The sequence below is a fragment of the Heptranchias perlo genome, chromosome 36, assembly GCF_035084215.1.
Source record: "Heptranchias perlo isolate sHepPer1 chromosome 36, sHepPer1.hap1, whole genome shotgun sequence".
In the NCBI taxonomy this organism is placed as follows: domain Eukaryota; kingdom Metazoa; phylum Chordata; class Chondrichthyes; order Hexanchiformes; family Hexanchidae; genus Heptranchias; species Heptranchias perlo.
In genome coordinates, this window is record NC_090360.1 from 24633003 (window position 1) to 24659102 (window position 26100).

The window sequence follows — 26100 nt, forward strand, 5'->3', positions numbered from 1 at the left end:
CCCAATGTTTAACTGGAGGAAATTGCAACTCTTCAAGATTGAATGTCAGATAAGCAGTCTGATAATTACTGGTGAGACAGTTCCATGAAGAATTGAATGTTTTTTATTTTAAATATTCCTCTTCTCTCCCAGCTCTTGCTGGGTAAAGGCTGCACCAGCACTGATCACCACCCAAAGGGCTATATTTCATGTCTGAGCAGTGCTGACATCTTATTCAATCGTCAGGGTATCACAAACACACACACAGACACACTTTCCACAAAAGACACTGGATTACAATCAGAAGCAGGAACACTTGGTGATTTATTCCCCTCCCCAGCCCAGAGATACCATGGCCACCTATAGCGCCTACCTGTTGCACTCGCCGAGATCAGAAAACTTAGCAGACAGCAGAGGCTGAATCTGAGATCCTCTGATCGGTGACGCTTAGTGCTCACTCGGCAGAACTTTGATTGATGAGTTAATTGAAAGCTGTACATAAATTTTTATAAAGCGATTTAAACAGCAGTAAATTCCAGATTTAGCATTTATCATAAATCTTCACATAGTAGCATACATGTCACAACTCAGAGTTACTGACACTGAAACTGACAATGTCACAGGAACAATCTTCATAATGTTCCACCACTAGTTCAGTCGCCGCTGTACCTGAAACATGTCCTTCCCAGTGCTTGCGGATCAGCTCCTCCATACAACCCAGGACCTCAAGCCACACCTCATCGAACAGCTCTGACACGATTGTATTCCTCCTGCAGTGACTTGGAGAGATTGGAGGCAGCCCCAGTCTGTTTTCATATTGCAAGGCAAGACCCAACTTCTTCTCACAGGAGTCATCTTCCCTGTGTGGACACATGGCACAAACCGTAAACACTGCAAATTAACACGCAAAGGAAAACACATTCTTTCGTAGTTACATCCAGAAAGCAGCAGAAATCTGAAACAATAACAAGGTAAGACTCCACGATAAAACTGCTGAAAATGTCTGTCAGTAATATCTCTTGATCAGATGACAGTCACCTCTGGCACTGTCTGTCCCTTGCATTTGTTAAGCTCGATTGGATCGTAGTGAACAACACTTTGGTGTTGGTATGAACCATTTAACCTCCCCATCCCCTGCCACCCTCCTCATAGTGTTCCAATGGGAAAAGCTACAGCCTGTGGAACTACACCTGAGAATCCTGTGTTCAATTTCTGCTCTGGATTAAGTTAGCTGATCTCAGCTGGGCACAACAATTTGCTTTAGTGCCGGGGTTAGGGAGGAGGTAGAAAATCACACAGAATTTCCCCTTCTTATTCCTATCCAATGACCTTTGCTGGACAGTACACTTGTGGACATCAGGCAGAACAGATCAGGCTCAGTTGCAATGCCTTTTACAGGTGAATATCCTGCCAGCATTCACTGTCCAGGCTCACACAGAATTCTCTCCACTTGCCTGGATGAGTGCAGCAAAAGTCAATGTCTTCACAAAAACGGCTAATGTCAATCCTGGCACAAAGGAAGATGGTAGTGGTTGTTGGAGGCCAATTATCTCAGCCCCAGGACATTGCTGCAGGAGTTCCTCAAGGCAGTGTCCTAGGCCCAACCATCTTCAGCTGCTTCATCAATGACCTTCCCTCCATCATAAGGTCAGAAATGGGGATGTTCGCTGATTGCACAGTGTGCAGCTCCATTCACAATTCCTCAGATAATGAAGCAGACCATGCCCACATGCAGCAAGACCTGGACAACATCTAGGTTTGGGCTGATAAGTGGCAAGTAACATTCGTGCCAGACAAGTGCCAGGCAATGACCATCTCCAACAAGAGAGAGTCTAACCGCCTACTCGTAACATTCAACGGCATTACCATCGCCGAATTGCCCACCATCAACATCCTGGGGGTCACCATTGACCAGAAACTGAACTGGACCAGTCATATAAATACTGTGGCTACAAGAGCAGGTCAGAGGCTGGGTATTCTGCGGCGAGTGACTCACCTCCTGACTCCCCAAAGCCTCTCCACCATCTACAAGACACAAGTCAGGAGTGTGATGGAATTCTCTCCACTTGTCTGGATGAGTGCAGCTCCAACAACGCTCAAGAAGCTCGACACCATCCAGGATAAAGCAGCCCGCTTGATTGGTACCCCATTCACCTAATTAAACATTCACTCTCTCCAACACCTGTGCACTGTGGCTGCAGTGAATATTATCTACAGGATGCACTGCAGCAACTCACCAAGGTTTCTTCGGCAGCACCTCACAAACCCACAGCCTTCACCACCCAGAAGGACAAGGGCAGCAGGCACATGGGAACACCACCACCCACACGTTACCCTCCAAGTCACACACCACTTGGAAATATATTGCCGTTCCTTCAATGCCACTGGGTTAAAATCCTGGAACTCCCTACCTAACAGCATTGTGGGAGCACCTTCACCACACAGACTGAGCAGTTTAAGAAGGCGGCCCATCACCACCTTCTCAAGGGCAACTAGGAACAGGCGATAAATGCCAACCTTGCCAGCGATGCCCAAATCACCAGAATGTCCAAAAAAAGGACATGTGAAAAGTGAAAATTAGGAGAACAAAATGCTTTTTGAACAAGTGCTGCACACGCAATATAATCGGCACATTCCACCTGGGCTGGCCATAGGTCCTTCATTTATACAACGCTTTTTATAGTTTGTAACACGTTTCCATAAATGGTCACTTGTGTTATGTCACTGCTCATGCTAGAATATTTGCAAAAATGCATCAATAGTTGCTCACAGAAAGAGAAATGGGACAGCCCGGTCAGAAACATGCAGGAATCTGAAAGAAGTCAAACAATACACAACAGGTTTGGAGTATACAAGAGAGGCACCATTTTATGGCTTTACTTTATTTTTCCCCTCGTTCTGGTTTGTGGAGCTATGTAAAACCCTATTGGGTTATCTACATTTGCAAAATAATCCTAGGGCAAAGTGCCCATACCACCCCAGATCCCGTGCAGAAAGGGGGCTGAAGTCCAAGCCCGAGATGCCCAGTGTGCTGTCGTCCGGATGGTTGAGTTGGATCTTGTACTGACAAAGCCTCAAGTTAGCAACAGGAACGGTGAGTTTTTGAATTGTCCCTAACGCATTTAATGGGAAACATTAAGACAGCTTGTGATGGTTACCATGAGTTCAGTTAATCATCTTTCAGGATTCCACTACTTACTTAGTGCATAAATGCACTGGCTGGTGTGATACTGAGCCAAATAGACCAGGAGGCTCCAGTTCAGGCACTGGTGTGTGCTGAATTAGCTGATACCAACTGATGAAGTGCTATAACTGTGAGGGAGAAGGAAAATCTTCAGTGATTCCCCCTCTTGACTGCCATCCACCGACCCCCGCTGAAAACTGTATAAAAAATGAGCAAAGGCACCAATGGGCTCAGCTGTGACACCTTTCATAGTCGGACAGGATGACACAAGTGAACTGCAGGGTTGGATGGAATTATACCCTAGCAAGAGTCAGCATGAATTTAGTTAAGAGAGCTGAGTGCAATACCTGGTGATCTGCGAGCAGATAATAAGAGTAGCAGAAACGAACAGCACAAAGATGCAGCATTCTTGAAATTCACAGCTGTTGAGACACTGCCATTCCAGAAAAAGAAATTGCTCAGAGGGAAAAGCTGATAACAGAAATACATCACCGGAAATATAATAGTTCCACAGGGCTGCACTGGGGAACAGTTCCACGGGCACTGACTCCCACCGGGGGACAGTTCCACGGGCACTGACTCCCACCGGGGGACAGTTCCACGGGCACTGACTCCCACCGGGGGACAGTTCCACGGGCACTGACTCCCACCGGGGGACAGTTCCACGGGCACTGACTCCCACCGGGGGACAGTTCCACGGGCACTGACTCCCACCGGGGGACAGTTCCACGGGCACTGACTCCCACCGGGGGACAGTTCCACGGGCACTGACTCCCACCGGGGGACAGTTCCACGGGCACTGACTCCCACCGGGGGACAGTTCCACGGGCACTGACTCCCACCGGGGGACAGTTCCACGGGCACTGACTCCCACCGGGGGACAGTTCCACGGGCACTGACTCCCACCGGGGGACAGTTCCACGGGCACTGACTCCCACCGGGGGACAGTTCCACGGGCACTGACTCCCACCGGGGGACAGTTCCACGGGCACTGACTCCCACCGGGGGACAGTTCCACGGGCACTGACTCTCACCGGGGGACAGTTCCACGGGCACTGAATCTCACCGGGGGACAGTTCCACGGGCACTGAATCTCACCGGGGGACAGTTCCACTGATGGTGGCAGATTCAAGAGTAAGGGGAGCAGGCAGTCAGTTCTACAACTGTAAATATGAATCTCGAATGGTGTGCTGGTTCCGAGATGGCAGGATGGGATGTAAAAAGAGAATATTGAAACTCTTCGAGAAGGAGGGCGAAACTGGCCTGAAGTTGTAGTTCGGGTTGAACCAATGATGTAGTGAATAATAGGATTCAATTCCTGCAAAAACAGTTCCAGAAATTAGGAAGTAGTTTAAGAAGCAGCACTTTCAAGGGTGGTAACCTCAGGATTACTACAAGTGCTATACACTAGCCCGTACAGGAGCAGCTAGATTAGGGAGGTAAGTATGTAGCTGGAGTTGTGGAATTATTCAGATTCTGAAACTATGTTCGGGGCAGGACTGAGCTATACCAGTGGGCCAGTCTATACCTGATTAGAGCTAGGACCAATATCACTGCAGGGAGAATAACTCAAACTAACATAGCAGGGGATGGGAAAATCAGAGGGCGGCATAAGCAGTTTGGAAGGGCATGTAAGCTTTAGGCATACAGATAACAAGGAGGTAAAATGAGAGCCAATTTCAGTGATTTGAGAAGGGATCTAGCACAGGTGGACTGGAAACAAAGACTGGTCAAGAAAACAGTAAATAAGCACTGGCAGGCCTTCAGATAGTTCGGTTACAAACCAAGCACATTCTCATCAGGAGGAAAGATGGGGCCTCCAAAGCTAGAGCTCCCTGGATGACAAAGGAAACAGAGATTAAAACAAGACAGAAAACGGAGGTTTATGGCAAATGTCAGGTACAGAATACAATGGAAAACCAGGCAGAATACAGAGAAAGCAGGAGGAAATTGAAAAAAAAAATAAGAAGGGCAAAGGGAGAATGTGAGAAAAGATTAGCGGGTAACATAAAAGGGAACCGAAAAATCTTTTATCAACATATAAAAAGTAAAAGGAAAAGGGATAGGGACTTCTTGTGGAGGCAGAGGGCATGACTGAGGTACTGAATGAGAACTTTGCATCTGTCTTCACAAAAGAGGATGAAGTTAATGTTGCAGTAGAGGAGGAGGGAGTTGAGATATTGCATGGGATAAAAATAGATCGAGAGGAGATGCTAAATAGGTTGGCATCACTCAAAGTTAACAAGTCACCCGGTCCAGATGGGACGTATCCTAGGTTGCTGAGGGAAGCAAAGGTGGAGATAGAAGAAGCTCTGACCACAATCTTTCAATCCACCTTCAATATGGGAATGGTGCGGGAGGACTGGAGGATTGAAAATGTTACATCCCTGTTCAAAAAGGGGAGAGGGATAAACTTGGTAACTACAGGCTAATCAGTCTAACGTCAGTGGTGGAAAAACTTCTAGAGACCATTGTCAAGGACAAAATTAATTCTCACTCAGTCTGGCGTGAATGTTACTTGCCACTTATCAGCCTAAGCCTGCACATTGTCCAGGTCTTGCTGCACACAGGCACGGACTGCTTCATTATCTGAGGGGTTGCGAATGGAGCTGAACACTGTGCAATCATCAGCGAACATCCCATTTCTGACCTTATGATGGAGGGAAGGTCATTGATGAAGCAGCTGAAGATGGTTGGGCCTTGGACACTGCCCTGAGGAACTCCTGCAGCAATGTCCTGGGGCTGAGATGATTGGCCTCCAACAACCACTACCATCTTCCTTTGTGCTAGGTATGACTCCAGCCACTGGAGTGTTTTCCCCTGCTTCCCATTGACTTCAATTTTACTAGGGCTGCTTGATACTACATTTGGTTAAATGCTGCCTTGATGTCAAGAGCAGTCACTCTCACCTCACCTCTGGAATTCAGCTCTTTTGTCCATGTTTGGACCAAGGCTGTAATGAGGTCTGGAGCCGAGTGCTCGTGGCAGAACCCAAACTGAGCATCGGTGAGCAGGTTATTGGTGAGTAAGTGCCGCTTGATAGCACTGTCGACGATACCTCCTATCACTTTGCTGATGATCAAGAGTAGACTGATGGGGCGGTAATTGGCCGGATTGGATTTGTCCTGCTTTTTGTGGACAGGACATACTTGGGCAATTTTCCACTTTGTCGGGTAGATGCTAGTGTTGTAGCTGTACTAACAGCTTGGCTAGAGGCGCGGCTAGTTCTGGAGCACAAGTCTTCAGCACTACAGCCGGGATGTGGTCAGGGCCCATAGTCTTTGCTGTATCCAGTGCACTCAGCCATTACTTGATATCACGTGGAGTGAATCGAATTGGCTTCTGTGATGCTGGGGATATCGGGAGGAGGCCGAGATGGATCATCCACTCGGCACTTCTGGCTGAAGATGGTTGCAAACGCTTCAGCCTTGTCTTTTCTACTCACGTGCTGGACTCTACCATCATTGAGGATGGGGATGTTTACAGAGCCTTCTCCTCCCGTTAGTTATTTAATTGTCCACCACCATTCACGGCTTGATGTGGCAGGACTGCAGAGCTTTGATATGATCCGTTGGTTGTGGGATCGCTTAGCTCTGTCTATAGCATGCTGCTTCCGCTGTTTAGCATGCATGTAGTCCTGTGTGGTAGCTTCACCAGGCTGGCACCTCATTTTTAGATATGCCTGGTGCTACTCCTGGCATGCTCTTCTACACTCCTCACTGAATCAGGGTTGATCTCGTGGCTTGATTGTAATGGCAGATTGAGGGTTATACCGGGCCATCAGGTAACAGATTGTAATGAAATACAATTCTGCTGCTGCTGATGGCCCAAAGCGCCTCATGGACGGCACATAAAAGGTTGTTACACAAGGTAAGGGCTCATGGGGTTGGGAGTAATATATTAGCACGGATAGAGGATTGGTTAAAGAACAGAAAACAAAGAGTAGGGATTAAACGGGTCATTTTCAAGTTGGCAGGCTGTAACTAGTTGGGTGCTTGGGCCTCAGCTATTTACAATCTATATTAATGACTTAGATGAAGGGACCGAGTGTAATGTATCCAAGTTTGCTGACGATACAAAGCTAGGTGGGAAAGTAATCTGTGAGGAGGACACAAAGAGACTGCAAAGGGATATAGACAGATGAAGTAAGTGGGCAAGAAGGTGGCAGATGGAGTATAAAGTGGGGAAATGTGAGGTTATTCACTTTGGTAGGAAGAATAGAAAAACAGAATATTTTTTAAATGGTGAGAAACTATTAAATGTTGATGTTCAGAAAGATTTGGATGTCCTTGTACAAGAAACACAAAAGTTAACATGCAGGTACAGCAAGCAATTAGGAAAGAAAATGGCATGTTGGCCTTATTGCAAGGGGGTTGGAGTACAAGAGTAAGGAAGTCTTACTACAGTTGTACAGGGCTTTAGTGAGACCTCATCTGGAATATTGCGTACAGTTTTGGTCTCCTTATCTAAGGAAGGATATACTTGCCTTGGAGGCAGTACAACGAAGGTTCACTAGATTAATTCCTGGGAGGAAAAGTTGAGTGGAATGGGCCTATTCTCTCTGGAGTTTAGAAGAATGAGAGGTGATCTAATTGAAACATACAAAATTCTGAGGGGGCTTAATACAAAATTGGCTAGGGGACAGAAAGCAGAGAGTAGTTGTGAACGGTTGTTTTTCAGACTGGAGGGAAGTATACAGTGGTGTTCCCCAGGGGTCAGTTTTAGGACCACTGCACTTTTTGATATATATTAATGGGTATACAGAATATAATTTCTAAGTTTGCAGATGACACAAAACTCAGAAATGTAATAAACAATGTGGAGGATAGTAACAGACTCCAGGAGGACATAGACAGACTGGTGAAATGGGCAGACACATGGCAGATGAAATTTAATGCAGAGAAGTGTGAAGTGATACATTTTGGTAGGAAAAATGAGGAGAGGCAATATAAACTAAATGGTACAATTTTAAAGGGGGTGCAGGAACCGAGAGACCTGGAGGTGCACATACACAAATCTTTGAAGGTGGAAGAAGTACAAGTTGAGAAGGTTGTTAAAAAAGCATACGGGATCCTGGGCTTTACTTAGAGGCATAGAGTACAAAAGCAAGAAAGTTATGCTCAACCTTTATAAAACACTGGTTAGGCCTCAGCTGGAGTATTGTGTTCAATTCTGGGCACCATCCTTTAGGAAGGATGTCAAGGCCTTAGAGAGGGTGCAAAAGAGATTTACCAGAATAGTACTAGGGATGAGGGACTTCAGTTATGTGGAGAGACTGGAGAATCTGGGGTTATTCTCATTAGAACAGAGAAGGTTAAGGGGAGGTTTGATGGAGGTGTTCAAAAACATGAACGGTTTTGATAGAGTAAATAAGGAAAAACTGTTTCCAGAGGCAGAAGGGTCAGAGGACACAGATCTAAGCGATCGGCAGAAGAGCCAGAGGCAACATGAGGGAACATTTTTTTACGCAGCGAGTTATAATGATCTGGAATGCGCTGCCTGAAAGGTTGGTGGAAGCAGATTCAACAGTAACTATCAAAATGGAATTGGATAAATACTTGAAGGGAAAAAATTTATAGGGCTATGGGGAAAGAGCAGGGGATTGGGACTAACCAGATAGCTCTTTCAAAGAGCCGGCACAGGCATGATGGACCGAATGGCCTCCTCCTGTGTTATACCTACTTTGATACTATTAACTTGGATAAGTAATTGGCTACGGGATAGGAGGCAAAGTAGTTGTGAACGGATGTTTTTTGAACTGGAGAGAAATATGCAGCGGGGTCATCCAGAGGTTGGTATTAGGACCATTGCTTTTCTTGTGTTAAATATAAATGATGTGGAGATGCCGGTGATGGACTGGGGTTGACAATTGTAAACAATTTTACAACACCAAGTTATAGTCCAACAATTTTATTTGAAAATCACAAGCTTTCGGAGGCTTCCTCCTTCCTCAGGTGAATGTGGAAATGAAATCCTGGATTTCATTTCCACATTCACCTGAGGAAGGAGGAAGCCTCTGAAAGCTTGTGATTTTCAAATAAAATTGTTGGACTATAACTTGGTGTTGTAAAATTGTTTACAATTAAATATAAATGATCTGGACTTGGGTACAGGGAGTACAATTTTGAAGTTTGCAGATGATACAAAACTTGGCAACAGTCAATAGTGAGGAGGATAGCAGCAGACTTCAGGGGGATATAGACAGACTGGTGAAATGGGCAGACACATGGCAGATGCAATTTAATGCGGATAAGTGTGAAGTGATGCACTTTGGGAGGAACAACATGGAGAGGCAGTATAATCTAAATGGTAATATTTTGAGGTGGGACCTGGGAGTAAATATTCACAAATCTTTGAAGGTGGCAAAGCAAGTTGATAAGACGGTTAAGAAAGTGGATGGGATACTTGGCTTTGTAAATAGGGGCATTGAATACAAAAACAAGGAAGTTTATGCTAAACCTTTACAAATCACTGGTTAGGCTTCAGCTAGAGTATTGTGTACAATTCTGGGCACCGCACTTTAGGAAGGATGTCAGGGCCTTGGAGAGAGTGCAGAGGAAGTTTACCAGGATGGTACCTGGGATGAGAGACTTCAGTTATGTGGCGAGATTGGAGAAGTTGGGATTGTTCTCCTTAGAGCAGAGAAGGTTTAGGGGAGATTTAATAGAGGTATTCAAAATTATGAGGGGTTTTGATAGAGCAATTAGGGAGAAACTGTTTCCTCTGGCAAGTGGGTCAGTAACCAGGGGTCATAGATTTAAAATAATTGGCAAAAGAACTAAAGGGGAAATGAGGAGAAATTTTTTCACGCAGAGGGTTGTTAAGATCTGGATCGCACTATCTGAAAGGGTGGTGGAAGCAGATGCCATAGGAACTTTCAAAAGGCAATTGGACACGTACTTGAAGATGGACTAATTTGCAGGGTTATGGGGAAGAAGCTGGGGTGTGGGACTAAATTGGACAGCTCTTTCAAAGAGCCTGCACAGGCAGGATGGGCCAATGGCCTCCTTCTGTGCTGTAAGATTCTATGATTCTATGAATGACTGAATGAAGATAGTAAAAAATAAAAATGCACTAATTGGAAAATATTGCCAAACCAAGGGAATCCAAACTAAAATACACTAATGCACATTGGATTTGGATCTGCTTGGAGACCAGACACCAGTAGTATCCCACACGGATTGGTGTGGGAACCATTGCTGTTTACTATTTTTATTAATGGTCTAGATGGAGGTGTTGGGGGAATGAGCTGCAAGTTTGCAAATGATTCTAAGATACGTGCGAGAGTCAGGACTGTAGACGATGCTCGACTACTACAGGCAGATCTAGATGCACTGGGGATTGGGCTTGTGACTGGCAAATAATGTTTAACTTAGAAAAGTGCAGTGTTATGCATGTGGGCTGGGTGAATGCTGAACATACATACACCCTTCAGGGAAAAGTATTACAGCAGGTGGAAAAAGAAAGAGATCTGGGCATTCTAGTGCATAGATGTCTAAAGGTTCACGACCAATGTGGTGATGCTATAGCTGGAGTGAAGAGGGTGCTGGGGTGTATTTACAAGACAATTAACTACAAAACAAAGCATACTATTTTGTTCTTGTACAAGATCTTGGTTAGGACTTAGTTAGAATATTGTGTCCAGTTTTGGTCTCATCACATTGAGGCTTTGGAAAAGATCCAGGTGGCCACAAGATTAATTCCCAATCTAAAGCATCTTCGTTACCAAGATAGGCTCAAAAAGCTGGGTCTCAATACTTTATAGAGAAGTGAAGACTTAGAGGTGATTTGGACGAGGTTTATAATATGATGAAGGGAATAGATTGTGTTTGTGTCGACAGTTTGTTTTAACTAAACAGGTGTAGGGCAGGGTTAAAACCCCTTGAACATTGTGAATTCAAAACCCTCTGGACATTACATTAAAGGAAAGGGTTAACTTGCCACTTTGGACACTACAGTTGGACCTTTGGACATTACATTTGAAGGAAAGGGTTAACTTGGACATTTGGACAGGATAAATTTAAAACTGCAAAGACAGCAAAGTGCAGTAAATTTAAAACTGCAGATGTGCAGAAATTTCAACAAGCTTCAGTTTTTAACAACAACTGATAAGAACAAAAGCAACAATATACAGAAGCGTCAAGAAGCTTCTAGAAGCTCGAAAAGGCTCAAAATAACTTTGGTTCTCAAAAACAACTGACTTGGAAAAACAGTGCTGAGACAACAAGAAATCCTTGAGAAAAGACAACTAAAATTATTGCACCTGGATTCACACAGACAAGAAGATACAGCAGGTTTCCCACGGTGAAGAGGCTGCACCTGGGTTCATAAGGTTTTTGAGTGGTCCAGTCAACTGTCCATCATTATGCGACAATGAGTGAGTGGCCAAAATGGAACTTCTACTTACACCCCAATGGGCAAAACTAATATAAAAATGGAACATTGTGGCAGCTTCTTTACTGCAGTCAGAGAAGCTTGACGAAGCTTGGCCTAGAGGAGGGACGTCCATCAAGAAGAAGAAACTTCAAGAGCCAAAGAGATTTGATTACTCTTCTGCCTTGATGCTGCAATCCTTGGCATTTAAGCTTTTATGTATTGCTTGATTTGCTTGCTGCTTGTGTGAATTGTTTAAATCATTAAATAGTCACGTTGCAACCACATAAGTGTATAATGGGTAGAGTAAGATTGTCTGTATTGCTTGATTTGCTCCAGGCTTGTGTGATCTTTTTAAATCATTAAATAATCACTTTGACTAATGAAACTACCGTGTGAGTGTGACTTTGACTGACTATTGTCCAGGTTCACGAATCACTGGAAAAGTTGGTTTTCCCCACACAGGTTAGACCAGGTGTAAGGTCAGAACTAGGCTGGATGTCAGGAGGTGGGTCTTGTCTCAGAGGAGAGTGGACCTGTGGAACAGGCTGCTGGCTCGTGTGGTGGACGCCGTTTCACTAAATTCCTTTAAGCGAGAATTGGACCAGTTTCTGGCTGGGGCAGAGATCACCTCGTAAAAGAGGCAGGCACTGCACAGCATTAATCAGGGCCAGAGTGATCGCCTGGACTAGTTTCAATCGCCTATGGGGGTCGGAGAGAGATTTTCCAGATTTTTCCCCCTAATTGGCCTGAGTGCTTATTTGGTTTCTCGCCTCTCCCAGGAGATTACATTGTGGGGTGGGGAGTGTCTGTATCGTGATGCTCAAGGCATTGCAATTGTGTTGGACAAGCTGGATGGACCAGTGGGTCTCTTCCTGTCAGTCATTTTTGTGTGTTCATATGTATGCAAAATGTCTGTATTAATGCCCAAAGTGTAAGAAACAAAATCGGGGAAATAAAGCCATTGAATAAAGTAGAAAATCAAGACAACGGGTAAATTCGTCTCGGGGAGCAAGTCAATGGAAAAGAAAAAGGTCGGGGGTGGGGGTGGGGGGGGGGGGGGGGGTAGAAAAGAGTGCAAAATGGGCTGCTGATTGGTTATCAATCTGAGAGGGAAGGCGGGGCCTCAGTTTATCGTCTCATCCGAAAGACAGCACCTCCGACAGTGCAGCGCCCCCTCAGTACTGACCCTCCGACCGTGCAGTGCTCACTCAGTACTGACCGTCCGACAGTGCAGCACCCCCTCAGTACTGACCCTCCGACAGTGCAGCGCTCCCTCAGTACTGACCCTCCGACCGTGCAGTGCTCCCTCAGTACTGACCGTCCGACAGTGCAGCGCTCCCTCAGTACTGACCCTCCGACAGTGCAGCGCTCCCTCAGTACTGACCCTCCGACAGTGCAGCGCTCCCTCAGTACTGACCCTCCGACAGTGCAGCGCTCCCTCAGTACTGACCCTCCGACAGTGCAGCGCTCCCTCAGTACTGACCCTCCGACAGTGCAGCGCTCCCTCAGTACTGACCCTCCGACAGTGCAGCGCTCCCTCAGTACTGACCCTCCGACAGTGCAGCACTCCCTCTGTACTAACCCTCCGACAGTGCAGCGCTCCCTCAGTACTGACCCTCCGACAGTGCAGCGCTTCTTCAGTATTGCACTGGAGTGTCAGACTAGATTTTGTGCTCAAGTCTCTGGAGTGGGACTTGAACCCATGACCTTCTGACTCGGAGGTGAGAGTGCTACCCACATGAGCCTACCCATGGCTGACATTTCAGATTCGACTGTTGTAATGCTCTCTTATCTTATCTTCCACCCTCCATAAACTTGAGCTTGTCCAACTCTGCTGTCAGTATCCTAACTCGCACCAAGTCTCATTCACCCATGACCTACATTGGCTCCCGGTCCAACAACGCCTCGATTTTAAAAGTCTCATCTTCGTGTTCAAATCTCTCCATGGCCTCGATCCTCTCCATCTCTGTAACCTCTTCCAGCCCTACAACCCTCCAAGAACTCTGTCTTCCTCCAACTCTGGCCTCTTGTGCATCCCCCATTTCCTTTGCCCCATCATTGGCGGCCTTCAGCTGTCTAGGCACTAAGCTATGGAATTCCCTCCCTAAACCTCTTTTACCTCCTTTAAGATGCTGCTTAAAATCTACCTCTTTGACCAAGCATTTGGTCACCTGTCCTAATATCTGCTTCTTTGGCTTGGTGTCAATATTTTTGTCTGGTTATGCTCCTGTGAAAAACCTTGGGACATTTTACTACATTGAGGGTGCTATAGAAATCTAAGTTGTTGAAGAGATGGGAGAATGAGCGCCAATTGTAGTCATCCAAGTGTTGTTGGTAACCAGGGCAAGGTCTAAGCTTTACTGGAAGGCTGTGAACAGAGAGGGATGACAGTACATATACACACACCCTTTAGTTTTGTTAGTGCTAATTCATAAAGTCTTGAAATTGGTTAACGTTAAATAGGTTAAGTGTTTGCTTGATACTAACAGGTCTCCGTGATGAAATGCCAGATATTCCTCTACAAAGCCATCTGCAACGATCACACCATTCTCTGCCTCTTCATCCTCTTCACCAGGAAATACGGCAATCTTCTGCATAAAGTCGTCTTCTTTGCACTGAGGAAGCCCCGAGAAGGTCACTCTTTGACCGACAACAAAGAGTCTAAAAGAAAGAAATTATAATACCATGCTGCTCAAAAACAGAAGTAACCTGGGGGGTGGGGGGAGTTCTGCAATGGGTCTGCCTTCTCTACTCCCCAGTGACCCAGTTGGTGAAGACAGTGTGTTGCTGAGCCATATTGAGAGGGGAAGTTCCAGGTTCACTCCACAGCCTGCACTGTGTTAGCTGATTTCGAAAAGAGTGGTGCTCGAGCAACTGCAATTGGCCTGAGCTGCCTTGGTTTAGGGAGTAGAAAAATGAGCCAGAGGTCCTGCTCCTGATAACTATCCTCTGCCGGACAATGTACATGTTGCTCTTGGGTGAAGACAGGATCAAGCTTGGCCTTGATATCTCCCTAGTGAAATCGTTTGCTGTCTGAACTACACAAGAACAATTACCTGAGTGAACACCACTCAGCACCAATGGAATCAATGCCTTCAGCAGCGAAAATTGGAGTAAAAAATAGACAGTCCGGGATCTGGGTTCAAATTTAGCCCAGACTGGCGTAATGAAGTCTGCTCTATCTGCTAGCTACAAGGATTCAGTGCAAACTGACCAACTCATATCAGCTAATTCAGTTCAGACAGTGAACTGAACATTAGAACCTTTTGGTCTGTGTACTGACCATTCTGCCCATCACTCCTGTGACTGGAGCGGGCTACTCTAATTCCATTACCCTCCCCTTTTCTCCATATCCTTTTAAATACCTATGCAGTTCCATTTTAAATCATCTTACAGTCTGTGTCTCAACAGCCACTTGTAGTAAAACACTAGGTTCTTCTAGTAATAATCATCAGTCTCTGCCATGTTGTTACCAATTCTGAAACCAGCAGATACAATCTTTCACTATTCACCCTCTATTAGATCCCCCTTAACCTTCTCTGTTCCAGTAAGAAATACCCCAATTTTTCCAGACTTTCTTTATAACCATAACCTTTTATTGCTGGCTTCACTCTATGGCTCTAATATCCCACCAATAATGGGGAGCCCAGAACTATAAGTAATACTACGACTGTGGCCTCAGCAATGTCTTGTCCTTGCTTTTATGTTCACTATCCCATGTATAAACTCCGTTTTATGGACTTTTCTACTTGCACTGGAGGGTGGTAAATGTGTGTACCCCTAATACGATCATTGTGTCTGCACCCTAGATCTTCCTGCTCCTCCAGTCTGTAAGGATCTTACTCTTTAAGGTTTATGCTCTTGTACTGTTCTTTGTCCCTTGATACACTATGCACACTGACCTGCATCTCCCATGTATTTGTCCTCACAGATTGCCACATTTCCCAACGGCATCATCAGCAAACTCTGAAAAATTTCTTCTCATGCCAATGTCCAAATCACTTACATAAAATGGAAAGCAAAGTAAGAGCTTCCAGTCACAGGTCCTGGGGGCACAAATCCCACCAAACAGATCCCACCAGGAACAAAGAGACCTGGGGGTATACGGGCACAAATCATTGAAGGTGGCAGGGCAGGTTGGGAAAGCGGTTAAAAAAAGCATACGGGATCCTGGGCTTTATAAATAGAGACATAGAGTACAAAAGCAAGGGAGTCATGATAAACCTTTATAAAACATTGGTTCAACCACAACTGGAGTATTGTGTCCAGTTCTGGGCACCGCACTTTAGGAAAGATGTGAAGGCCTTAGAGAGGGTGCAGAAAAGATTTACAAGAATGATTCCGGGGATGAGGGACTTTAGTTATGTGGATAGACTGGAGAAGCTGAGGTGGTTCTCCTTAGAACAGAGAAGGTTGAGAGGAGATTTGATCGAGGTATTTAAAATCATGAAGGGTCTAGACAGAGTAGATAGAGAGAAACTGTTCCCATTGGCAGAAAGGTCAAGAACCAGAGGACACAGATTTAAGGTGATTGGCAAAAGAACCAAAGGTGACATGAGGAAAAACTTATTTACACGAGTGGTTAGGATCTGGAATGCACTGTCCGAGGGGGTGGTGGAGGCAGATTCAATCGTGGCTTTCAAAAGGGAACTGGATAAGTACTTGAAAGTAAAAAATTTGCAGGGCTACTTGGAAAGGGCGGGGGAGTGGGACCAGCTGGATTGTCCTTGCATCGAGCCGGCGCAGACTCGATGGGCTGAATGGCCTCCTTCCATGCTGTAACCTTTCTATGATTCTATAAAACTGATAAACATCTACTTGCCCCACTCTATGTTCTCTGTCCCTGGCCATCCATCAATATGGACAAGTTCCCTTGAATACCACAGGCCTTCATTTTTGGTACATGTTTCATGTGGCAATTGATCAAATGCCTTCTGAAAATCTTCTATTCATAAAATAGCCATATAGCTCATTCCCTTTATTTATAAAATTTAATTTCCCCAAATAACTTATGACCCACCATTAACAAATTAACGCTACCTGCCCCCGGCGAGCCCCGTGCCGGCTCGATCCCCGGTTAGCCCCGCGCCGGCTCGCTCCCCGGCTAGCCCCGGGCCGCCTCGCTCCCCGGTTAGCCCCGCGCCGCCTCGCTCCCCGGCGAGCCCCGCGCCGCCTCGCTCCCCGGCGAGCCCCGCGCCGCCTCGCTCCCCGGCGAGCCCCGCGCCGCCTCGCTCCCCGGCGAGCCCCGGGCCGGCTCGATCCCCGGCGAGCCCCGCGCAGCCTCGCTCCCCGGCGAGCCCCGGGCCGCCTCGCTCCCCGGTTACCGCCTCGCTCCCCGGCGAGCCCCGGGCTGCCTCGCTCCCCGGTTAGCCCCGGGCCGGCTCGATCCCCGGGCCGTCTCGCTCCCCGGTTAGCCCCGCGCCGCCTCGCTCCCCGGCGAGCCCCGCGCCGCCTCGCTCCCCGGCGAGCCCCGCGCCGCCTCGCTCCCCGGCGAGCCCCGCGCCGCCTCGCTCCCCGGCGAGCCCCGCGCCGCCTCGCTCCCCGGCGAGCCCCGCGCCGGCTTGCTCCCCGGTGAGCCCCGCGCCGCCTCGCTCCCCGGTTAGCTTATGCCTTTCTAAGTGTTCACTAATTTCACCCCTTTTATTAACACTAGAAGTTTACACAACTGAAAATAAACTGGCAGGCCTATCATTTCCTGGTTTATTCCTTTCCCCTTTCTTGAAAGGGGTAAACGCATTTGCTACCTTCCAGTCGCAGGCACGATTCCTGTTTACAAAGATTTTTTAGATGTTTTGTTGTCCACTGTGGGTTTCTTCCTTTTCTGCTTCCCTTTTCACCTGATGGAATGTACTTGTTGCACAGTCCTGTAACTATATCTCAGAATACATTCCACTGTCATTTGTACCAAGCAGCGTTGGTCCCCCTGACATTGGCCTTCCTGAAATTAATGGTCCTTTCCACCGCAAGTGTTATTTTAATCTCCATCATATGTTGTCAGCTGTTCTCACTATTGCTCTCTGGCTGTGGGCTGACCACCTCCTCCAATGTGTACTCCAGAAACTCTCAGTGTGGGATGCCTTCAACTTTTCCTCGTGCTCAGTAACTTTAAGCTCTACCTGGAGACACTTCTTATACTTATGGTTATCTGGGACATTGGTAGGTTCCAGAAATTCCCATATCATGGAAGTTTCTCACAATACTGCCTTCCACTGTTATGCCATACTAAATAGATACAGAGACTAAAGTAAATAAAAGCAGCTTCACGCCAACTACACTTCAGTGTTGAACTCCAGTTCAAGCCAAACTCCCTCTGCTCATCTGCTGCCCTCTCACCCCACTGGGCTCTCATTTCATCCGAGGTAATTCTTATACATCTGAGTAGCTGGATCAAAAACAACACTGGCAGTGGGCTGCACATTGAACCAGCGCACACAGCACAGCCGAACAAGGGGTTGGGAAGAACATGGGAAATGTATAGATACCATCAGGATTTCTAAACTAAAGGGATGATAGCACAGTGACAGCACCAATAGGTGGACTTCAGCCTGAATATATCAGGTAATGTGGCTCTAAAAACTGACAAAGTGTAATTACATTTCATCTAAATAGTTAGGTTCTGTTGTGGCTGATACTTACTCATTCACGTCTGTACCAGGGCCTGGGCTGGAAGTTGACAGTGGAGTAGTAACCCTCTGTGGGCCAGGATACCAACAATAGGCTTCGTCAACTGGAACCACTATTTGTCTCCCCAAAATCCTGCAGGAGAAAACATAAAATAAATACAATTGTAGGAAGGATCCCAATTAATGATCATACACATTATGCAAGATCATTTCAAACTAACAGGAATGGCAAGATCACTTCAAATGGGACAATACTCCCTGGTGATAAAAGGAAGAAACTGCAAATGCTTCAAATTGAAAAGAAAAACAGGAAATGCTGGAAATACACAACTTGTCTGTCAAAATCTGAAAGAAATAGAAAGGTTAACATTTCAGTGATATCCTTCATTGAAACTGGACAGTCCAGATCAGATCCATCCATCCTAGGTTGCTGAGGGAAGCAAGGTTGGAGATAGCAGAAACTCTGACCACAATCTTTCAATCCTCCTTGGATATGGGAATGGTGCTACAGGACTGGAGGATTGCAAAAAATCAAAAAAGGGGAGAGGGATAAACCTGGCAACTACAGGCCAGTCAGTGGTGGGAAAACTACTAGAGACCATTGTCAAGGACAAAATTGATTCTCACTTGGAGGAGCATGGGTTAATAAGGGACAGCCAGCCAGGATTTGTTAAAGGCAAATTGCATCTGACGAACCTGATTGAGTACATTAAAGAAGTAACAGAGAGGGTTGATGAAGGTATTTGATAAAGTTCCACATATTGGACTTATTCGGAAAATAGAAGCACATGGGATTAAAGGGATGGTGGTAACTTGGGTATGTAATTGGCTAAGGGATAGGAGGCAGAAAGTAGTGGTGAATGGACATTTTTCTGACTGGGGAGTGGGGTCCTCCAGGGGTCGGTATGAGGATTATTGCTTTGTTGGCCAGGGGCTGCAGAAACTACTGAGTTTATTCCGAACTGCTGACACACAGGCAAAAGCAACTTTTGAACTGAAGTAACCTGAGTTCAGTCGCTGGCCTGAGCTGGCTGGAACCAGTTTGAATTAGCTAAGTTTCGTGACAGACAAAGGAGATGTGATAAGACACAAGTCCTTATTTAGAAAAGGAGTAATAAGGTAATGCTACCTAAGTCCTTGGGACAGAGCCAATGAGGAGAAGACACGGACTAGGTGAGCAAGCCTAAACCAACAGGAGAGAGACAGCACAGCTTGAAGAGATAAGATTCGGAATAAGAATGAAGAATCTCGGGCGTGGAGCCAGCGAAGACTCCGGAGACCAGCCATCGCGGAAGTGGAAGAACCTACGTCAGGGACGTAGAGACGACGTCGAAAGAGAGAGAGAACGGAACGCCTGGCCAGTGTCAGCTCTCCTTTTCAGGTATTATCCTTTATATTCTGTGACCACTCAGGGAGTGTCAGAGAAACCTAGTGGGTGTGCGTTTAGATCCTAGTTTGGGTAAAATTGTATTATCTGGTGCAAACTGCATGTCTATATCTAACCAGACGTATAAGCTATATGTATATGATCTAACAACGTGAATAAAGCGAATTGAGAGTTAAGAGAGAACTGACTCTTCTCTTTGTACTAAGCCAATAACCGTAACCGGTGACCTCCTATCAACAGCTTTTCTTGTTATAAATAAATGACCTGGACTTGGGTACAGGGAATACAATTTCGAAGTTTGCAGATGATACAAAACTTGGTAAAGTAGTAAATAGCGAGGAGGATAGTAGCAGACTTTAGGAGGACACAGACAGACTGGTGAAATGGACAGACACATGGCAGGTGCAATTTAATGCGGATAAGTGTGATGTGATGCACTTTGGGAGGAACAACATGGAGAGGCAGTATAATCTAAATGGTAATATTTTGAGGGCCGTGCAAAAGCAGAGGGACCTGGGGGTACACATTCACAAATCTTTGAAGGTGGCAGGGCAAGTTGATAAGTTGGTTAAGAAAGTTTTGTAAATGGGGCATTGAACACAAAAACAAGGAAGTCATGCTAAACCTTTACAATGGCATGAAAACAGTAAACGAGTAGTAAGAGGAGGGGTAGGGCCGATTAGGGACCATAAAGGGACCATGATTTTCTGTTCAAAATCATGAAGGGTCTAGACAGAGTGGATAGGGAGAAATTGTTCCCATTGGTGGAAGGGTCAAGAACCAGAGGGCATAGATTTAAGGTGATTGGCAAAAGAACCAAAGGTGATATGAGGAAAAACTTTTTTACACAGCGAATGGTCACGATCTGGAATGCACTGCCTGAGGGGATGGTGGAGGCAGATTCAATCATAGCCTTCAAAAGGGAACTGGATTAGTACTTGAAACGAAAAAATGTGCAGGGCTACGGGGATAGGGCGGGGCAGTGGGACTAGCTGGATTGCTCATGCAGAGAACCAGTGTGGAATCGATGGGCCGAATGGCCTCCTTCCGTGCTGTAATTTTCTATGATAAAGGAGATCTACTAATGGAGGCAGAGGGGATGGCCGAGGTACTAAGTGAGTACTTTGCACGTGTCTTTACCAAGGAAGAAGATGCCGCCAGCTTAGGCCTCAGTTGGAGTATTAGGTACAATTTTGGCCACCACACTTTAGGAAGGATGTCAAGGCCCTAGAAAGGGTACAGGGGAAGTTTACCAGGATGATACCAGGGATGAGGGACTTCAGTTATGTGGCGAGATTAGAGAAGCTGGGATTGTTCTCCCTCGAGCAGAGAGGGTTAAAGGGAGATCCAATAGAGGTATTCAAAATTATGAGAGGTTTTGATAGTTTCTCCCTACTTGCTCTGTTTCCTCTGGCAAGTGGGTCGGTAACGAGAGGTCAAAGATTTAAAATAATTAACAAAAGAACTTGAAGAAAAATTCAGAGAAATTTTTTCAGAGGGTTGTTACAATTGGAACACATTACCTGGAAGGGTGGTGGAAGCAGATTCCATAGGAACTTTCAAAAGGCAATTGGACATGTACTTGAAAAGGGCTAATTTGCAGGGTTATGGGGGAAAAAGCTGGGGTGTGGGACTAAATTGGACAGCTCTTTCAAAGAGCACAGGCACGACGGGCCGAATGGCCTCCTTCTATGCTGTAAGATTCTATTCGAAAGGCAAGAGAGGCTGTTCCTAAGACTGATCAAAACAAAGGCAAGAATAACAGGTAACAATGCAGAACACAAGTATGCTATGTTAAAAAGACAGCCCACAGAGTTCATCACCAGCAAATAGATTTTTTGTTAAAAGTTGGAAAGTAAAATAATGCTGGATAATGTACAAAGGTAATTTCAATCGGGTTTTATAAAGACATTAGAAAGATAAAAGGTGAGCACTGAGCAGAAGGACTTAGAACCATAGAAAAGATACAGCACAGAAGGGGGCCATTCGGCCCATCGTGTCCGCGCCAGCTTGAAGAACAACCAGGTGCCCATTCTAATCCCACCTTCCAACACCCGGTCCGTAGCCCTGCAGCTTACAGCACTTTAGGTGCAGGTCCAGGTACATTTTAAAAGAGTTGAGGGTCCCTGCCTCTACCACCAATTCAGGCAGCGAATTCCATACACCCACCACCCTCTGGTAAAAAAGTTTTTCCTCATGTCCCCTCTAATCCTTCCGTCAATCAGCTTAAATCTATGTCCTCTAGTTCTTGAACTCTCCGCTAGGGGAAACAGGTACTTCCTGTCTACTCTATCTGGGCCCCTCATAATTTTGTACAGCTCAATCAAGTCTCCCCTCAGCCTCCTCTGCTCCAAGGAAAACAACCCGAGCCTATCCAATCTCTCCTTCTAGCTGCAATTTTCACGACCTGGCAACATTCTTGTAAATCTTCTCTGCACTCTCTCCAGAGCAATTACGTCCTTCCTGTAATGTGGTGACCAGAACTGCGCACAGTACTCCAGCTGTGGCCTTACCAGCGTTTTAAACAGTTCCATCATTACATCCCTGCTTTTGTATTCTATACCTCGGTTAATAACGGAGAGCATTCCGTATGCCTTCTTCACAACCTTATCTACCTGTACTACCACCTTCAGGGACCTGTGCACATGCACTCCAAGGTCTCTCACTTCCTCTGCCCCTCTCAATATATTCCCGCTTACTGCGTATTCCCTTTTACTGTTTGCCCTCCATAAGTGCATTACCTCACACTTCTCCGGTTGAACTCCATTTGCCACTTTTCTGCCCACTCCACCAACCCATTGATATCTTCCTGGAGTCTGCAGCTATCCTCTTCACTATCAACTACACGGCCAATTTTTGTCGTCTGCAAATTTGCCAATCATGCCCTCTACATTCAAATCCAAATCATTAATATATACCACAAACAGCAAGGGACCCAACACTCAGCCCTGTGGCATACCACTGGAAACGGATTTCCATTTGCAAAGACATCCATTGACTTTTACCCTTTGTTTCCTGTTACTGAGCCAATTTTGGATCCAATTCACCACATTTCCCTGTATCCCTTAGGCTTTTACCTTTCTGACCAGTCTGCCATGTGCCTTACTAAAATCCATGTAGACAACATCCACTACACTACCCTCATCAATCCTCCTAGTCACTTCCTCAAAGAATTTTAATCAGATTTGTAAGGCATGACCTTCCCTGAACAAATCCATGCTGACTATCCCTGATTAAACCATGCCTTTCCAAGTGACAGTTTATCCTATCTCTCAGTATTGATTCTAATAGTTTGCCCACCACCGAGGTAAGACTGACCGGCCTATAATTGTTCAGCCTTTCCCACGTACCCTTTTTAAACAATGGCACTACGTTTGCAGTCTTCCAGTCGTCCGGTACCTCCCCTGTATCTAGTGAGGATTGGAAATTATCCTCAGAACACCCGCTATTTCCTCCCTGGCTTCCTTCAATATCCTAGGAAACAATCCATCCGGCCCTGGTGACTTATCAACTTTCAAGGATTCCAGTCCCTCTAGTACTTCCTCTCTCGTAATGTTTACCTTATCCAATATTTCACACCTCTCCTCTTTAACTACTACGTCCGGATCATCCCTTTCCTTTGTGAATACAGAGACAAAATATTCATTTAAAACCCTACCCACATCCTCTGCTTCTACACATAAGCTACTTAGAATGCAATGTATTTTTCTCGATCGTTTTAATCATCTAGAGAAAAATCAGATGTTGGGACCAATATTGAGCAGAAATAATGAGGTAATCTGCCACTTTATAAATCATTGGCCCAACCGTACTTAAAATACTGTACACATTTCTGGTCGTCACAGTACAAAAAGCATATTGCAGCTATTGAAAGGATAAAGGAGAGAGCAACCAGCATGATTGAGGAGATGGAGAGATTGGATTATAAGCAGTGTAAAAGGGCATATTCTCACTGGAAAAGAGAAGTTTGAGAGGTGATATGATTGCTGTTTTAGCATTTTATAGGGAATAGAAAATGTCGACTGTGACAAGCAGTTTCACCTTGTCCGGAACAGTAGAAGCAGAGGACACGGCCTGCACTTGAATTCAAAACTAATCTGCAGAAACAATATTTCAGTGAGCGAGTGGTCAATCTATAGAACAGGCTCCCTAGGGAGATGGTGGAAGCAGTTAGTATTGATTGACTCAATTGCAAAATAGATGGATTTATTTCAGAAAATAACATTTTAGGAAACAGAATATGAGTAATTTGAGACATGACACGAGGTAAGTGTAACAGGTTCGGGAGGAACAGGTGACTATGGACGTTTGGTTCCCAAAGCTCTCTGCCACTGGGGATTTTCCTCGCCTCATGTCTGGATCTGTTGTAGACTCATTGATAAAGGTTGATTGCTGTGATTAGTCAACAACTCCATTATCGTTGTCTCATGCGACTACCAGGATGGTAGAAGGTAAGCTAGAGACATTGGTCTTTTCTCATCTAGTAATTCCCATGTTCCTATCTACATCATCTTATCTACCTTTCATTGAAGGGTTTTTCCAACGCAACATGAGGTATGTTTTCTGAATACCAAACGAGCCAAAGAATCAGTTATTATCTATTGTCTATGAGAAAACAACATTAAGGCTAACTCAACAGCATTTCAACAGCATCGTCTCAGGCCCACTTTGTTTTTAAACTGGTGAACAAGCTGCACACACAGACCAGCCAATCCAGAGCACGTGAATGGCAATCTTCAATCACCACATATGGCAATAGCCCCACAGGGGCTGAGTGACAGCTGGGCCCGGGGGGTCAACGAGCTCGGAGCAGTTTGGGGATTTCTGTTTGCTTGGTGAGGCAGTGAGACAATGCTACTTGTAGCTAATTCATTTTACTTCGTGTCAGTTCATAGAATCATAGAAAGTTACGGCACAGAAGGAGGCCATTCAGCCCATCGTGTCTGTGCCGGCCGAAAAACAGCTATCCAGCTTAATCCCACTTTCCAGCCATAGTAAGTTACAGCACTTCAAGTGCACATCCAAGTACTTTTTAAATGAGTTGAGGGTTTCTGTCTCTACCACCCTTTCAGGCAGTGAGTTCCAGACCCCCACCACCCTCTGGGTAAAAAGAATTCTCCTCAGCTCCCCTCTAATTCTTCTACCAATTACTTTAAATCTATGCCGCTGGTCACTGACCCCTCTGCTAAGGGAAATAGGTCCTCCCTGTCCACTCTATCTAGTCCTGTCATATACTTCAATTAAATCTCCCCTCAGCCTCCTTTGTTCCAAGGAAAACAACCCCAGCCAATCCAATCTTTTCTCACTGCTAAAATTCTCCAGCCCTGGCAACATCCTTGTAAATCCCCTCTGTACCCTCTCTAGTGCAATCACATCTTTCCTGTAATATGGTGACCAGAACTGTACGCAGTACTCAAGCTGTGGCCTAACAATGTTTTATACAGTTCCAGCATAACCTCCCTGCTCTTATAATCTAAGCCTCGGCTAATAAAGGAAAGTAGCCCGTATGCCTTTTTAACCACCTTATCTACTTGTCCTGCTACCTTCAGGGATCTGTGGACATGCACTCCAAGGTCCCTCACTTCCTCTACACCTCTCCGTATCCTCCCATTTATTGTGTACTCCCTTGCCTTCTTTGCCCTCCCCAAATGCATCACCCCACACTTCTCTGGATTGAATTCCATTCAGTCTGCCCAGATAAGTAGAAAGAAAACAGTCATGCAGTAATAAATATTAGAAACGGAAAGCAAGTAAACAAAAGAAATGGTGATACACTTTCAGTTATCCCTTCACTGCATTGCAGATAATATTTCTGATGGTTATTCTGTGACCCTCCTGTGAGAATAAATGTAAATTTGCATAGCTGATATTTTGAAAAATTGGTTTTCTAATTGATGGCAAACAGGAAGTGCAGCATCTTGTTTATATACAAATTGCTGATTTCTGGTCCTTTGTACCTTTCAACCCCTTCAGCTCCGTTTGTTGTTCTCAGCTGCTGCAGTATCTGGGCCGCCACTGCCCATCAGTTGGTCTGAGGCGGTTCTATTATCATAGACAACAGTGACAAAATGGACTTGTTAGCAAAATTGAAGCTCGTGGGATGAAAGGGACAGGGGCAGCATGGATACAAAATTGGCTAAGGGACAGAAAGCAGAGAGTAGTGGGGAACGGTTGTTTTTCAGACTGGAGGGAAGTATACAGTGGTGTTCCCCAGGGGTCAGTATTAGGACCACTGCTCTTTTTGATATATATTAATGACCTTCACTTGGGTATACAGGGTATAATTTCAAAGTTTGCAGATGACACTAAACTCAGAAATGTACTAAACAATGTGGAGGATAGTAACAGACTCCAGGAGGACATAGACAGACTGGTGAAATGGGCAGACACATGGCAGATGAAATTTAACACAGACAAGTGTGAAGTGGTGCATTTTGGTAGGAAGAATGAGGAGAGGCAATCTAAACTAAATGGTACAATTTTCAAGGGAGTGCAGGAACAGAAAGACCTGGGGGTGTACGTACACAAGTCTTTGAAGGTGGCAGGACAAG

General features: G+C 45.6%; 1 protein-coding gene across 3 annotated transcripts in view; it reads right to left on the reverse strand.

Annotated features, from left to right (window-relative positions):
• The window catches only part of fam149b1 (family with sequence similarity 149 member B1), a 155975-nt gene that overhangs the window by 109006 nt on the left and 20869 nt on the right, over positions 1–26100 (reverse strand). For 2 of the 3 annotated variants that reach the window (XM_067972775.1, XM_067972777.1), the window contains 3 exons: positions 18176–18295; positions 14027–14200; positions 649–839 (listed from right to left, as the gene is read on the reverse strand). In XM_067972775.1, coding sequence (XP_067828876.1) covers positions 649–839; positions 14027–14200; positions 18176–18295 — 485 coding nt within the window. The remainder of the gene's footprint in view (positions 1–648; positions 840–14026; positions 14201–18175; positions 18296–26100) is intronic. The other variant, XM_067972776.1, reaches the window with a different exon arrangement.